This window comes from Podarcis muralis, chromosome 2, assembly GCF_964188315.1.
Source record: "Podarcis muralis chromosome 2, rPodMur119.hap1.1, whole genome shotgun sequence".
Taxonomy (NCBI): domain Eukaryota; kingdom Metazoa; phylum Chordata; class Lepidosauria; order Squamata; family Lacertidae; genus Podarcis; species Podarcis muralis.
In genome coordinates, this window is record NC_135656.1 from 23,479,396 (window position 1) to 23,495,113 (window position 15,718).

At 41.6% G+C, this 15,718-nt stretch overlaps 1 protein-coding gene across 3 annotated transcripts in view; it reads right to left on the reverse strand.

Moving 5' to 3' along the window:
• PRKCA (protein kinase C alpha) overlaps positions 1-15,718 on the reverse strand; it is a 139,382-nt gene that overhangs the window by 22,690 nt on the left and 100,974 nt on the right. For 2 of the 3 annotated variants that reach the window (XM_077924026.1, XM_077924027.1), the window contains exons 8-10: positions 6,345-6,368; positions 2,382-2,525; positions 1,234-1,407 (exon numbers count right to left, since the gene is read on the reverse strand). In XM_077924026.1, the coding sequence (XP_077780152.1) occupies positions 1,234-1,407; positions 2,382-2,525; positions 6,345-6,368 (342 nt within the window). The remainder of the gene's footprint in view (positions 1-1,233; positions 1,408-2,381; positions 2,526-6,344; positions 6,369-15,718) is intronic. The other variant, XM_077924028.1, reaches the window with a different exon arrangement.

The following is a 15,718-nucleotide window of genomic DNA, read 5'->3' on the forward strand; positions in this document are numbered from 1 at the left end:
GTCCAGTAGCTTATTATTTTTCTTTTTTCTTTTTTTAGAAAAAGAAATTTCTTTTCATTGTTTTGAAGTGGATGCCCCCAGCAAATGTCATTATTTTAATTAATGTGGGCAAATCACAACTTTCAACATTTATTTTGGGGTTGTGTGATAGAGATATATCTCTTACAAAACTCGCTATTAAATTAAAATTTTAAATAAGCATTACACCGCTTTACTGCATATGCTTACTCAATGACACGTTCAAGTCTTTTGTGCAGAAATAGGGTTCCCTTCCCATTCTTAATTCTATAATGCTTATTTCCTTTATTACAGATCCAATTCCATCTGGGAGAATATGGAATGAAATACAGTATGTCAGATTGGAACCGTAATTCGTTCAAGGTTGTAGCTCAGAACGGCATCTGAGAAATTGCTCAGAGAATAAAGTGACAGAGTTCACTGAAGTCTGGTGCATGGTCACTTGTAAACTCAGCCTGTGAACTGTCTTCACTGAGAAGCATTGTAAAAACTCTGCCTGTGCTATTAGTTCTGGAACAGCCATTTCACACATGCTGATCACCCGTTGACACCCATCATGTAATGAGTGTGTGCATAGATGAACTGACTAGTTTTCTTGCGCATCATCAGTTCAAGTTAAACTGAACATGCATGAGAAAGCCAATGATGAGTTTTATAGGTTTGAAAGATCTACTGCAAAGGTTCTAGAGGCAGTCATTTCTAAGCAAAGTTCTTAGTTGTTGCTTAAGGCTTATGTCAGGAAAACACTTGACAGATGGCAAGTCTAGTTCAATGACAAAATGAAGAGGATGGGATTCAACCAAATTGTTCCATGCACAGACCAGAGTCTTCTCACACAATGAGGCTTCCGCCTCTCTAATCCCCTGTGCACCCCACACCCCTAAATCTGCTCTGGCTGGTTGGGGAACGACAGAACAGGTCTAGGGTGTGTGGAGGGGGGCGGGAAAGTCTTGTTGTGTGAGTGGCCCCTGTTCCATGCATGCATACAACACTTTGTGGTTTGCAGAATTCCACCCAGAGCCTGTATATTCAAAACTCTGTCCTTATTTTAACAATCTGTTAACTAAATTATCATTACCATCTAAATCTCAAAGAGCTCAGAAGTTTGTTGTGAATGTTACTGAAAGACAGTGCCAAGAGTGGTGACCTTGGCAGACAACTGAATAGCCGCAGGAGTCAGAAGAAATCAGGGTCACCCGTGAACATGTGACATACCACAGTCTGGAAGCAAGAATGAAGCTGGGTTAGGAAGGGAGGCTTGTCCTGCAAGGCTAGAACTCTCTTTTCAACCATGGTACACTCTACATCATCATCCTGAATCACCACATCTTTTTTCAATATTTTGACTGCATACAGTTCTTCTGTCCCTTTTCGTTCTGCCAGCATCACCTGCACAAAGGAGAGGGTGAAAAATTTGATGGCCACAAGAGACAGGTTATTTCTTATAAAAATCTATAGACAAGCAGCCCTGGTGATTTGTCTCCTGCTCTAAGGAAGTGTAGTCAAATTCTTACTAAAATCTTACTGTTCTACAATGAAGCTATGCTACACAATCAGTTTTGTAAAAATATATAGATGAGGAACTGCATCAGCTCTCAAGGAATATGTACATATTTTTTGATGTAGAGATTACATCTTCTTTTATTAAACACCATTAAAGTAACAGAACAATAGCAGGTTGCTTAGTGGCTAATAGCTGAACTAGAAGACCTTCCTACTCTTGTAAATTCAAATTTTAATCATAAAGTCGCATGGCCATCTCTAGAATGCCTCTTATGACTTTAAGGAATGGTCTGCAGCATTTTCAGCCATTAAGCAATTAAAGATGCATCTCATTCAGAAATGGAAAAAAGGGGTTGAGCTATTATCCTCCTTTCTCAAATGTTGGCAGTGTGGACTCCCATATGCATGCTGTTGAGCTGTTCACTAATGTTACTTTTCTTAGGTGAGGTCTTGAATACAGATGTTATTTGGAATCAGGCACCAGGCAAGGAATTATGACATGTGAGGGCACTCGGTGCAGTTAAGAGCAGTTATTGAATTCTCCATCATCCAATACAATAATGGATTGAGAACTCGCATTCCCCATTTTATACTCACTCTGAGCACAACAGCACACCTACGAGGATATTAAGTCTGCTTTTCTGGAGACATGCCCAGTACTTACTAATTCTGTTTAGCACAGTTCTTCCCTTTATCAAGGATTGGGAACACTGACTCTCTTCCTTCATACATTCAGTATTCCTCCTTTTCCTTTAATTGTTGTTGCTCCCCCCACCTGCCCCTGTGTATTATTCATTTGAGTAAAACACAAAACCCCATTAAAATAAGACACATGAGAAGAAATCATCAAGGCTACCTACCTTCCCAAAACTCCCCTTTCCAAGCACCATGAGAAAGTTGAAATCTGTCAGCTTAACCTGATCAAGGTTATTAGATGGTAAACTACAGCTCCGGTCTTCAATTGGAGATATGACTTTGTTAGCTGAAGGTCCAAGTCTGGCTTTCTAAATAAATAAAGAATATAGCTGTAAGGTTTGCACTTTGCTTTCAAAGCTATGATTCTGACCCTTGTGCAATGAGAGAGGGAGTAGGAATGAGAGTACTAGCTGCATCCTCATCACACTCCATGAGTTGGAGGGTTAACTTCTGAAGTGGGAGCCTTTTCTACTCATAGGTAAAGGACCCCTGGATGGTTAAGTCCAGTCAAAGGTGACTATGGGGTTGCGGCGCTCATCTCGCTTTCGGATTGAGGGAGTTGGCGTTTGCTCACAGATAGCTTTCCGGGTCATGTGTCCAGGATGACTAAACTGCTTCTGGCACAACGGAACACTGTGATGGAAACCAGAGTGCACAGAAATGTCGTTTACCTTTCCACAGCAGTGGTACCTATTTATCTACTTGCACTGGCGTGCTTTTGAACTGCTAAGTTGGCAGGAGCTGGGACAGAGCAACTGGGACAGAGCCTGAAGCAGGCAAATGCCTGCATGGGATTAATCTGAAGGTTTCTTCTGCCTAAGTACAAATTCAAAAGACCCATTCCAACGATGTTGTGGGTATTGTTATAGGTGGCAATAATCTGTGCGACTAGATAGAAGCAACTTCTCTCACCTGGTTAAGAACACCCAAGAGAACAACATCAAAATAAATTATTACCTTCATGCCAAAATCCCTCAAATCAATTGATTTGAGAGCTTCCCTTTCAAAACATGAAGAGTGTCCTTAATAAAATTCATGCATTTAATATGTTGCAGGGTAAACAATACATTTTGAAATGTTTCATTTAAAATATGCTCTTCATAGTGATGTTTTTCACAACATGTGACATGCTTTTTTGGAAAGAAAGAATTTACTCTCAACAGACAGCACATTATAGCAACCCACATTACGAGACTTACTTTCTGACCAATTACCACCAACAAATTTGATTTTCAGTCAAAACATTGTTCTCAGTGGGAAAAATATTGTTGCACTCAAAGCATTTGTCATGAGATGTTTATGATTTGCAAATGCATCCTTTAGGGTAAATAAAATTTAAAAGCAGCAATGAACAGTTCTTTGTATAAGCTGCTTTCCAAACCACAGAATGTTAAGACAAGGAGTATTCAAAGACTTATCTCTTAAGGAAAATCTCTCCCTAAAACATAACTAGCTTGGGCTACAGTCAATGAATTCATTTTGTTAGCACCAAGATTTGCACCTGCACTATGGAACAGTCTCTTCTCCCAGATTGTGCCCCCTGTACCCCACAAACCTGCTCCAAAGGGTTAGAGAAACCTCTAGTAAACCCCTAGGAAATTTCCCCAGATCTTCCTTGTCATTTTTGTGCCTAAAATTAACATCCAATCATTTTAATGAATCCTGGGGTTTTCTAGCTGCTTCAAAAAGTCCTGTCCCGGACAAAGGTGATCTGTAGAGTCAGAAATGCTTCAACAAATTTTCACTGTATCATTTCACTCATAACTTCACTGGCAACATCAGTTGGTTAAATGTAGTATACTCCTCATAAGTGGCACACAGAAAATCAACTGAGAAAAGAAAAACACCGACTGCAAAGGACTTTTACCAGAACAGAAAATTCTTAGAACTGTAAGCTCAGATTTGAGTTTTTTATGTCCAAGTAAAATTAAGATGATAGATAGATTCATACAGGGGGTTAAAATAATAAAAACAACAACAACAGTAAGTAAAGAGTAGCCCCATTACTTGAATAAAAGGTTGTGTTTAAAGCCACAACCACTACACTAAAAGTCAGTGAATCCTCACATCATGTCATAGTGGCAATTATGGTGTTATCCATATACCATCATCCAGATCTCTGGATGACCTCTTACAGAGGCTTTGTACAGATGTTAAAAGGCATAAGGGACAATACTGAACCCTGCAAACCCCCACAGCATAATCATCACAAGGTTGAGCAGCTGTGTCCCAGTGCTATGCTCTGGCAATGATCCTGCAGGTAGGAGTGTAACAGAGCCGTTCCAGGAGAATATCATAGTATCAAAAGCCATTCAGAGGTCAAGATGAATAAACAGTTATCATTCCCCTGATATAAGGAATCAACCAAGTCTGTTTCAGCGCTAAACCCTGGCCTGAAACCAGATCAAAATGGGTCCAAGATATCGGTAAGAACACAACGATAATAAAGAGTGTAATCCTGTCCCACTTATTTTTGCTACAGACTTCAATGGAACTAGGACTGGATACAAAATCTGGAGGAATTTGTAAAGGTAACTGACAAGACAACAGGTAATACTGGGGGACATGTCTTACATTGCTAGAAGATCTACAAAAGGAGCTAGGAAGCTTTAATTTCCATCTAGACATCCACTCCCAATTATTGGGGACAACCAATCATCATTCTCCAAACCAGTGTTTCCCAACCTTGGGCCTCCAGCTGTTTTTGAACTACAATTCCCATCATCCCTGACCACTGGTCTTGCTAGCTAGGGATGATGGGAGTTGCAGTCCAAAAACAGCTGGAGGCCCAAGGTTGGGAAACACTGCTCCAAACACTAGGTTCTTGCCTGAAGCAAGTGCTAGCTATTTTTTTTTTTTTTAACACTGCAGAATATGAAATGTCACAATACCTAAAATTAATTTCATGCCTCCATTTTTAGGATACAGAGTATGATAATTACTGCATTATAGCGTATGCCTCATATTACTCCAGGTAGAAAATATTATTTATAGTGTGTATCCCAAGGCTGGCTCCTGACCTGTGAACTGAGGTTGAAAGGAAGCAAGCATCCTATCAGGTCTATCAAACCTGACACAGTACATCCATCAGATTGGGAATAATCCCAAGGGGTTTTAATCGAGTTCAACATAATTTATGAGGATAAGAACCTTCACTTGAATATTTTTCATAGCCGTCCTCCTTTTTAAATAAGAAATCAATATATGAAACAGATTTTTAGCCCAGCACAAAAATCAATAAAGGTCAAAATATTTTAGTGTATATCTTTTTCAGATTTATTTTTAAAATATATATATATATAAAACACAAACTTTTTGTGGTATTGGTTATGAAGAACTCAGAGAGCTTTTAAGCCTCTGAATCACATTATTCTGTCACGCTGTATCACAAGCCAAATTTCACCATGCAATATGCAATGCATGCTGAATAGACTTCAGGCAGAATACCATGCAATGGACTTACTCTGCCTTAGCCAGAGAAGGTGCTATAGGTAGACATTTAAACAAGGAGAAAAAAGTTGTGTTCAGTATCAAACTCAGAACACTGCTTTTGCCCTTTGGATTTTCATGTTAATGTTTCAGAAACCAGTGCTTTCTGAAGAAGCAAAATACCACTGGAAAATATACACTTCGCAGTCTGATGCCATTTCTGCTAATGGTGGGGTACATTCATAGTCCTCCCCTGGTTCAGCAGCACTTATTAGGATTGCTGATTTCCTCATTCCTCTGCATAACACAACTGGGCTTTCAAATTTTAAGCCAAGAGCACAGAAGGGGCAAAGACCGTTCTGGTCTCCTTTCCGGCATGCAAGACCAGTGCAAGTTGGCTGGGGAGCTTTTCATTGCACATAGGATCCTACTTTAAGTGCAAGCCAAAGCAGGTTAAAACTATACATAAAGCTGCCCAGGAGATAACTATTGGAATCTGTTTTTTGATTATTTGCCATTATTAGAAACTCATCTTGCATATTGACACTACACATGTTAATATCTCTTAGTAAAACGAAATGAAAAACCCACAGATGAACTTCAAATGCAGATTTCAAATGGAAATTAGTTGCACCACGAAGAGGGTAGAAAAATCCCAAGACATGCACGTAGTCTTACTTTCTTTGGTTTGGACGCACCTTATCTTGGACCTTTCTTTTACCCTGTAACCACAGGCAAGTTATTACTTTTTGGCATTGAACGAAACCACTATAATTCTATAAGCAAAAAACAAACCAACCCCAGTCCCACCTGGTACAATTATAGGGGGTTCCATTCACTTTATCTACTCCACAACTCTCTTTGGGTTTTACCTGCAAGCAGTGGCATAGCGTGGGGGGTGCAGGGGGGGCCGGCCGCACCGGGCGCAACATCTGGGGTTAGGGCAAATCCACAGGTTAGGGGGCGCAAATCCACGGGTTAGGGGGCGCAAATTACTTGCCTTGCCCCAGGTGCTGACAACCCACGCTACGCCACTGCCTGCAAGTACTTTATGGAGAGCATTCCTTCACAGAGAACTAGCAAGAACATACCCTCCCAACTCAACAGGAGGAGAAAAGTGATCATAGCCCAGTCCTGATGCTTTCTCTGCCAGCAATTTAATCCTTAGAAGGACAATAGCCAATAGCCCTGCCACAAAACATGTTAGCTTGCCTTCATGAAAAAAACAGGAAAGGGTATCTTCAGAAGTATATCTTCAGAAACTGATTTATTTTCCCCTAATTTGTGGATTTCACAATTTCAAGAATTGTGTCTGCAGATTCATTACAGACTAGAGGGAGGCTGAGCAGGGTGCTTTCCTGAATTCAAAAGCCAATCTGTTATACTCAAGCAGAGAAGTAACCATGGTTGCATCCATAAAGGTTAAGGTAAAGGGACCCCTGACCATTAGGTCCAGTCATGGCCCACTCTGGGGTTGCGGCGCTCATCTTGCTTTATTGGCCGAGGGAGCCGGTGTACAGCTTCCGGGTCATGTGGCCAGCATGACAAAGCCGCTTCTGGCAAACCAGAGCAGCGCACGGAAACGCCGTTTACCTTCCCGGAGTAGTACCATACCATACATTTAAAGCACTCTTCAAAGTTATGGCTTCACCCAAAGAATCCTGGGAACTGTAGTTTGTTAAAGGGGTTGGGAATAATAGCTTGGGGACACACTGCAGAACCCAGGATTTTTTGGGGCGGGGAGAGCCATGACTGTTAACAGTTGCAAACAGTTCAAAATTGAACTATTAACTTCAGTGCCAATCACACTTCATCCATTGCTCCGAAATGTCATACAAACACCCTCGTTTATTTCTATACAAAATCTTCTGGGTTCAGTTTAAAGTAACTGTAGTCTGGTATTGCATCTTGTCTCCAAACCATGACTTGAACCTGCAGTTTGATGTGGGTTTGCAAACCATGGTTTAGATATATTGGCTCGAACCACAAATTTGCCGATTCCTCTTACCTCAGCAAACAATGCTTAGCAAAAAAATGAAAAGCAAACAAATAATAATAACAAACCCAGGAAGTGGAGGAAGGAACCCATGGACAAGAATGGGAAAGCACTTTGCTTTTGTGCTACGTTTTAATTAAACCTATGAGTCACACTACAACTAACTGCAAATAGTAGCAGGACTACTATCTAGTCCATTTGAGAAGGCACAGTATGCCTGTTGTCATAGCAACATGTTTAAGACAATCTCGAAGGAGCTCTCTTGCCTGCCTTCTCTTCAGTACACAGAAAACATGAAAAATGGTTTATGTGTGTGTGTTCATCTAATACACTGGAATATGAACCTATGTTTTCTGTAGTCTCTTTTTGGCGAACAATCACTTCAACGACATCTAGTGATCCTCCTGCAGTTGATCCCTGCATTGCAGGGGGTTGGACTAGATGGCCCTCGGGGTCCCTTCCAACTCTACAATACAATTATTCTAGACTTATGTGACATACATCTCTGCGGCTCACTACAAATTACTACTCTGAGCTCAGGAAGGCTTAGGAGATATAAACAGTATGTGACCAATGCAGCAAAGAGCAGAGCCCATGCAGATCCCCAAAATGTTGAGCTTTGAGGAAGAGAAATCAGAGTTTGTCTATGTCCTTGCTGTTGATTTAAAAACAGAGTGAGGGATAATACTAATACTAATAATAATTTATTATTTATACCCCGCCCATCTGGCTGAGTTTCCCCAGCCACTCTGGGCGGCTTCCAATCAAATGTTAAAAACAATACAGCATTAAATATTAAAAACTTCCCTAAACAGGGCTGCCTTCAGATGTCTTTTAAAAAGATAAGATAGCTACTTATTTCCTTCACATATGAAGGGAGGGCATTCCACAGGGCGGGCGCCACTACTGAGAAGGCCCTCTGCCTGGTTCCCTGTAACCTCACTTCTTGCAATGAGGGAACCGCCAGAAGGCCCTCAGCGCTGGATCTCGGTGTCCGGGCTGAATGATGGGGGTGGGGACGCTCCTTCAGATATACTGGACCAAGGCCATTTAGGGCTTTAAAGGTCAACACCAACACTTTGAATTGTGCTCGGAAACGTGCTGGGAGCCAATGCAGGTGTTATGTGGTCCCGGCGGCCACTCCCAGTCACCAGTCTAGCTGCTGCATTCTGGATTAATTGCAGTTTCTGGGTCACCTTCAAAGGTAGCCCCGGGATGGGTGCCTTAGCCATTCTCTTACTAATTAGAGGGGAGGTAACCAGCCTCTCTCTCTCTCTCTCTCTCTGGGTGTGTGTGTGCGCATGTGTTCAACCTAGGAGCCAATACAACAACAAAAAGGCAATGGCTGCTACTGGGTAAAGATGAGCTGAAGAGAGAAAGACTGGGCTAGATGGAGTAACAGGAGGAATGCCATAGGAAATGAGTATAATAACAAGTTTCTGGTTGAAACCACCAAGTGAGGAAAGAGATCATGAGGTGTAGCACTCCCAGAATTCCACCTGTTCCCCACAGCAGTCTAGGAATACAATTGAGCTCTATCTTCGGCACCGGGAGGGGATAAAAGGATGCGAAACAGGGGTGGCCAACATGGTGCCCTCCAGATGTTGCTGGACTACAACTCCCATGACCTCTGACTACTGAGCTGTGCTGGCTGGGGCTGAGGGGAGTTGCGAATTTCAGTGCCCATGATCCACGCTTGCTATCCCTGGTGTAGAATGATGAATGGCAGGGATAAGCATTTTCATGTTGAGGACTTCAGTCCCTGTTGAAAGTCATTGGTTCAGGGGCTGCACACCAGTAGGGAGCAGAGCAGGGCTGGAACCAAAAGTGTGTCCCTGTCTGTCTGTCTTTCTGCCACCCCTTTTTTCCTCTTTCTGCTGCCCTTTCTTGCCACCCCCATAAAATCAGGACAAATACACCAAGGGAGTGAGCAGGTTGCCCAACCCTGCTCTACCAGGAGAGAGTGGAGTTGTTCACATGACAGGGAGGAGTCCATAGGGATTGAGCACTGCAACTAGGAACTGCCATCCTAGGTAATCATTGGAAATTAGGCAATATTATTTTTTTAAAGTTCACAGATCTTCCCTACCCAGAAGCCTCTTTTCAAGCCCGTGTATCTCCCTGGACACCCAGGATAATACCAGTTTATGTATTAAAGCAGCAGTCTATGTTATTTTCCAGCTATGCTTTAATGTATATGGAGGGAGAGATAGAATATGTGTTAAACATTTCCCCATTGACATAAGCGGAACTTTAAAAAAAACCAATTCCTTTTGCCTGGATTGCATACTGTGCCTTTAAGCATTAGGAAGAGAAATGTTCCCGAATCAGATTAATGAGTCTCTCGGAATGCTTCACTCACTATATTGCTGCTTCTACCACAGAGTAAGAAGACAAATTATAGCTTAAAGCAGAACAGGGACTACCTGCAGCATTATATGCTACATATAAAAATAATGGCATGAAATCACAATTATGTGGTCTGCAGTAATAAACAAACAAACACATAAATAAATGTATGCAGTTCTAATTTCTTGCATTAGGATCCCAACAACCTGATTTAATTCTTGAAAGATGTTTAAAAGGACTCGCTGCGTATTTGCTTTGTTATAGTAATGCACTACTGCCCTCCTGTGGTTTGCAAATTTAAAGGAAACTTATTATTCTCAGATTAAAATTACAGACATGTGTACACACACAAACAAACACTTTTGTGTATTGTATATCTGAAGCATCATAGCGGTAGAATCCATCATGCCAAGGAAACCTGTAGACAAAGTTGTTTCATATTACTTCCTGCAACACTATTTGCAAAAGTCAGTCTTCAGAAGCAATTCACTGACTACTTAGGTAAAAAAAGGTAAAGGTAAAGGACCCCTGGATGGTTAAGACCAGTCAAAGGCAACTATGAGGAGTGTCACTCATCTCACTTTTCAGGCCAAGGGAGCTTTCCGGGTCATGGGGACAGCATGACTAAACTGCTACTGGTGCAATGGGACACCGTGGTGAGTGCCAGAGTGCATGGAAATGTCGTTTACCTTCCTGCCACAGCGGTACCTATTTATCTACTTGCACTGGTGCGCTTTTGAACTGCTAGGTTGGCAGAAGCTGGGACAGAGCAACAGGCGCTCATCCTGTCGCATAGATTCGAACCTCCAACCTTCTGGTCGGCAAGCCCAAGAGGCTCAGTGTTTTAGACCACAGCGCCATCTGCGTCTACTTACCTGGCTACTTACAATGTAATGGGTCACCCACATTCATGGGTGACTGAAGGTTGATTGGAGGTGGGGGAGAACAAATAAAGAAACAGCAATCTGTGAAAGGCCGCAACTTCTTTTGAAAGGAGCATTCCCTACCATGTATCTCATAAAACCAGAGTGGATAGGATAGTTCAAACGTCTTTTGACCCCTTATCCAGGGAAATTGCCATGGAAAAGTCATCTACTGATTGCCCAGCAATTGTATAAGGTAATTGGTTTCCCTTGTGGGCAAAAGTGATAACTCTTGGGGCCCTGGTCCCTTTGGCCCTCCCTCAATAAAATATGTAGGGATGCTGCTCCCCCCCAATATTTTCTGCAAATTGACACCCCCTCCCCTCCTGCCTCCTGCCCTCCCTTGGGCAGCCACCTCACCGCTAACCGGGCACTGCCCTCTTTTCCCAAGCCATGATTTAGCTTATCTTAACATGTGGACTAGGCCTATGTTTTCACCAAACTAAAAGATTTAGTGCCACCTGCAAACCTGACCACCTCACTGTTCAAAACCCTAACTCCAAATCATTTATGAACTAGTTAAAAAGCACTGATCTCAATACAGTTCTTTGTGGGACCCCACTGTTTACACCTCTCTTTTGCAAGGAATGTTCATTTATTCCTACTCTCTGGTTTGCCTTCTTGGTAAGTATAACATTCCTATTCTCCCCCTAATGCTTAGATTTTTCCCAAATCTGCAGTGGTCCTTCTGCCAAAGTTACAGCTAAAGAGAAAAAAAAATTCAACCAATGTACATTCCCCAAGAAAACACCACTTATTAAAAAAAAACCTCAAGGGAGATTAAACATGAACAGGCAGAACAAAAGTCTTATCAAAACTATTGTGAACTATTTCTTTCTAGCTCCCATAAGGTGCATCTCCACCCCCATCATTCACAGCCCAGAGACTGAGGTCCAGCTCCAAGGGCCTTCTGGCAGTTCCCTCACTGTGACAAGTGAGGTTACAGGGGACCAGGCAGAGGGCGTTCTCGGTAGTGGTGCCCACCCTGTGGAATGCCCTCCCATCAAACGTCAAACAGATAAACAACTATATGACTTTTAGAAGACATCTGAAGGCAGCCCTGTACAGGGAAGTTTTTAATGTTTGAAGTTTTATTGTGTTTTAATATTTTGCTGGAAGCTGCCCATAGTACCTGGGGCAACCCAGTCAGATGGAGTGGCATATAAGGAATAAAATCATCATCATCATCTACCCCCAAAAGGTAGGGTGTCTAGTCTACCTTCCTTGACTAACAGGGCTTTTGATAAGTTCTATTTCCATCTCTTGTCTGAACTATTTCAAGACTCAGGGCCAAAGCCTGAGTCCCATAAGTGATATAGGTTCAAAGCTGCACTGTTTTTCTGTATTTATTTTTTACTCAAATCTGCATTCTTTTGAGATTGATCTAAGCAAGATTCATATATATAATCTTTGTGTTTCATCAATTTATTCTGATAAGCAGCAATGCTGGTCAGCAGGATTGCATCAAAAGACCTTAGGATTTTTAATTAAACTGTGAAGGCAGAAGCCTTGAATGCGGAGTAAAGGGTTTTAATTTCCTCAAGTTAATTATCACAAATCCCTCTGATGTATTTCAACCTTTTTCATAAACTTGTAACCAATTGAAGCTTCTTGTATTTAGTCTTTATTTGCTCTTGTAAAAGTGGAGGCTACTGAAAGCAAAAACGTAACTGAAGAAAATGTCATGAGAAGACGAATGCCAGGGACTTGTTGTTGTTGTTGTTGTTTTTAAAGCTTTCTACCACAGCTATCGTGGGACGCGGGTGGCGCTGTGGGTTAAAGCCTCAGTGCCTAGGACTTGCCGATCGAAAGGTCGGCGGTTCGAATCCCCGCAGCGGGGTGTGCTCCTGTCGCTCGGTCCCAGCGCCTGCCAACCTAGCAGTTCGAAAGCACCCCCGGGTGCAAATAGATAAATAGGGACCGCTTACAAGCGGGAAGGTAAACGGCGTTCCGTGTGCTGCGCTGGCTCGCCAGATGCAGCTTGTCACGCTGGCCACGTGACCCGGAAGTGTCTGCGGACAGCACTGGCCCCCAGCCTATAGAGTGAGATGGGCGCACAACCCTAGAGTCTGTCAAGACTGGCCCGTACGGGCAGGGGTACCTTTACCTTTACCTTTTACCACAGCTATCAGTTTTAAAAGCAACACAAAATCCTTCCGATTAAGAATACTGTTCATTGGAACAATACAGAATGTTTGACATGGTTTAGACACAGAAATTCTTTGTTATATTATGCAAAGAACAAAACGAGTATGAAATTACAAGCTAATATTCAGGATCTAAGGGAAGCAGCTAACATATTTTAAATTTAGCTGCCTGTTTGTAGGACTACAGTTTTAAAGCATAGGCAAACCTTCTTTCAGAAATGCAGTTCTGCAGGGAACAGATTTTTCCAGTATATTTTAAAGCATGCACACACACAGAAGTACTCACAATAGCTGTAATCTCACTGGAAATGACTTCCTATCTTCCAGCACCAGATTAAGCCCCTTTTATTTCCCCTGTTCTTTTAGTGTTTATATTTAGACTTATTTTAGCCTGGATATTCATTTTATTCTGAGGCTAAGTTGCTTCAGGTTGTGCCCATTGATTTTCCTCTGTTGACATCAGCATAAAGTGAAGGAAGGTGAATTTTGCAAACTTCTTCTCCCTGTGACCCTCAGCACCATTTTAAGTAAAATAAAATAAACGAATAAATTATATTCCACATCAAGTGCAGCATAGGTGAGAAATATCTAGAAATGCAAGGGGGGGGGATGAATAAATACGTTGTAATGGTCAGCTTGTTAGCGATTTCAAGTCACTTATGTATGATGCTTCATCATGTATTTATAGATAGGCTTTGGGTTTTAACATTGTAACGGGGGCGGGGGGAAGGAAATGATCCTATTATATATAAAAAAAGGAAGTCCTCTTCTGAAGATACTTTTCTATAGCAAAGACCTGCTTTTTAATACACAAACACACACAGAGCCGGATTTAGGCTTGATGAGGCCCTAAACTACTGAAGGTAATGGGGCCCTTTATATGTCCAGCTGTCCTTTGTCAACAACAAACTGTCACTGTTTTTTGTGTTGAATATATGCTATATAGTAATTTATGGACCTAATAGGTATCTAAAGCCATTTGATTTGTTTTTTTATCTTATATTTTAGAAATGTACATTCAGGGTTTTTTTCCTTTAAATTTTTTTGGGGGCCCCCAAAAGAGTGGGGCCCTAAGCTATAGCTTGTTTAGCTTACACGTAAATCCGGCACTGCACACACAGACTGTTTAAAAAGTAAAATTGAATCCAATGTTGTGTGAGTGAAGTTCTACTCATGCAATAGGATCTCCCCCCCCCCCCATGCTCCCCGCCCCCTAGCTCCAACTGGCCAGAGCACATGTGAACAGATGAAATGGAATGTTTGGAAAGATGTGTGAGAACTTAACTAAGCATTATTATTTTTTTGCAAACTGGCTCTATAGCTAGTTCTAGAAAATGCACTGCAAGTACTTCCGGGGGGTGGGGGGTGGGGATGAAATAAACCAGTATCATTTAGTCAAAGATGTACTCTTTCAATTTCAGGAATTGAAACAAATTAAAAGATAAGATTTTACCAGATGCATCTAGCCAGCTTTTGTAAGTGAACTTCATGAATAATTTCTATTTTATGAGACTTTATTCTTCTAATAGGTTATATTTTTTTGCCTACCTATATTAAACTAGCAGCTTCATTACCTAGTGTTGCTCAGGAATTCTATGAAACAAAAATAAAAAAGGGCAGTTTCGAAATCAGTGGTTAAAATCAGTGCAGGTTTGAATGCTTTGGTCGGCCATCTTGATTCAAAATGGTATCCAACTGTATCTATGCAGACAAAAACCTGCAACTTGATCTCCGGGACCACTGTGCAAAATTTGGTTATGATATCTTAAGAGGTGTTGAAATGCATAGTGAACAAGCAACTTTCTAAAGCTTTTAAGTCAGGCACAGGCAAACTCCGGTCCTCCAGATGTATGAGACTACAATTCCCATCATCCCTAGCTAACAAGACCAGTGGGGTCAGGGATGGTGGGAACTGAAGTCCCAAACACCTGGAGGGCTGGAGTTTGCCTATGCCTGATTTAAGTGGATGAGCAGCGATAACTAATATTAGAAGATTCAATGCATCCTAAAGAGGTGACACATATGAACTGGGATCTGAATTTTGGAAAGCGAAAAATAACCCTGGAAAGAAATGTTGTGGATGCAAATGAAACAATTTAAAAGGAGAAAACTACCTTGAAGAAGGCAGTATGTACTTGGAGTACTGAAAATGACAGAAAAGGATGGAGGGAGCCTGCCTTGTTAAAAATGGGAGAGCGAACCAAAACAACAATAATGAGTTGCAACAGATTTATGGCAGCAGCAATGTAGGAAACACAACTTATTTTTGAAGGGATAGCTGAGAGCCGAGTAAAAATCAGTAACTTCACCTCCAATAGCAGACACAATGCATGGCATTGCCCTTAAGCAAAAAGGGGAAAGTACATAATTAATGAAGGAAGCAAAACATATCCCTATCTGCAAAAATTGTCATTTACCTCAATACACAGCATCATTTGACAGATGGAATCATTGACCAAGACAGCGTTCCCAGCCTACCATTTGCCTGCTAAAGGTATCCATTTGAGAACAGCAATAAGTTTTATGAGGCTTGCATGCAAGGATAACTTGCTGATCTCTGGGGGAGGGAGAAAATATGAATAAAATAATGACATAGTGCAATTCTATATACTGTAATTCTATGGAGGTGTGGCAATGAGAGAAACCTTAAGAGGGAG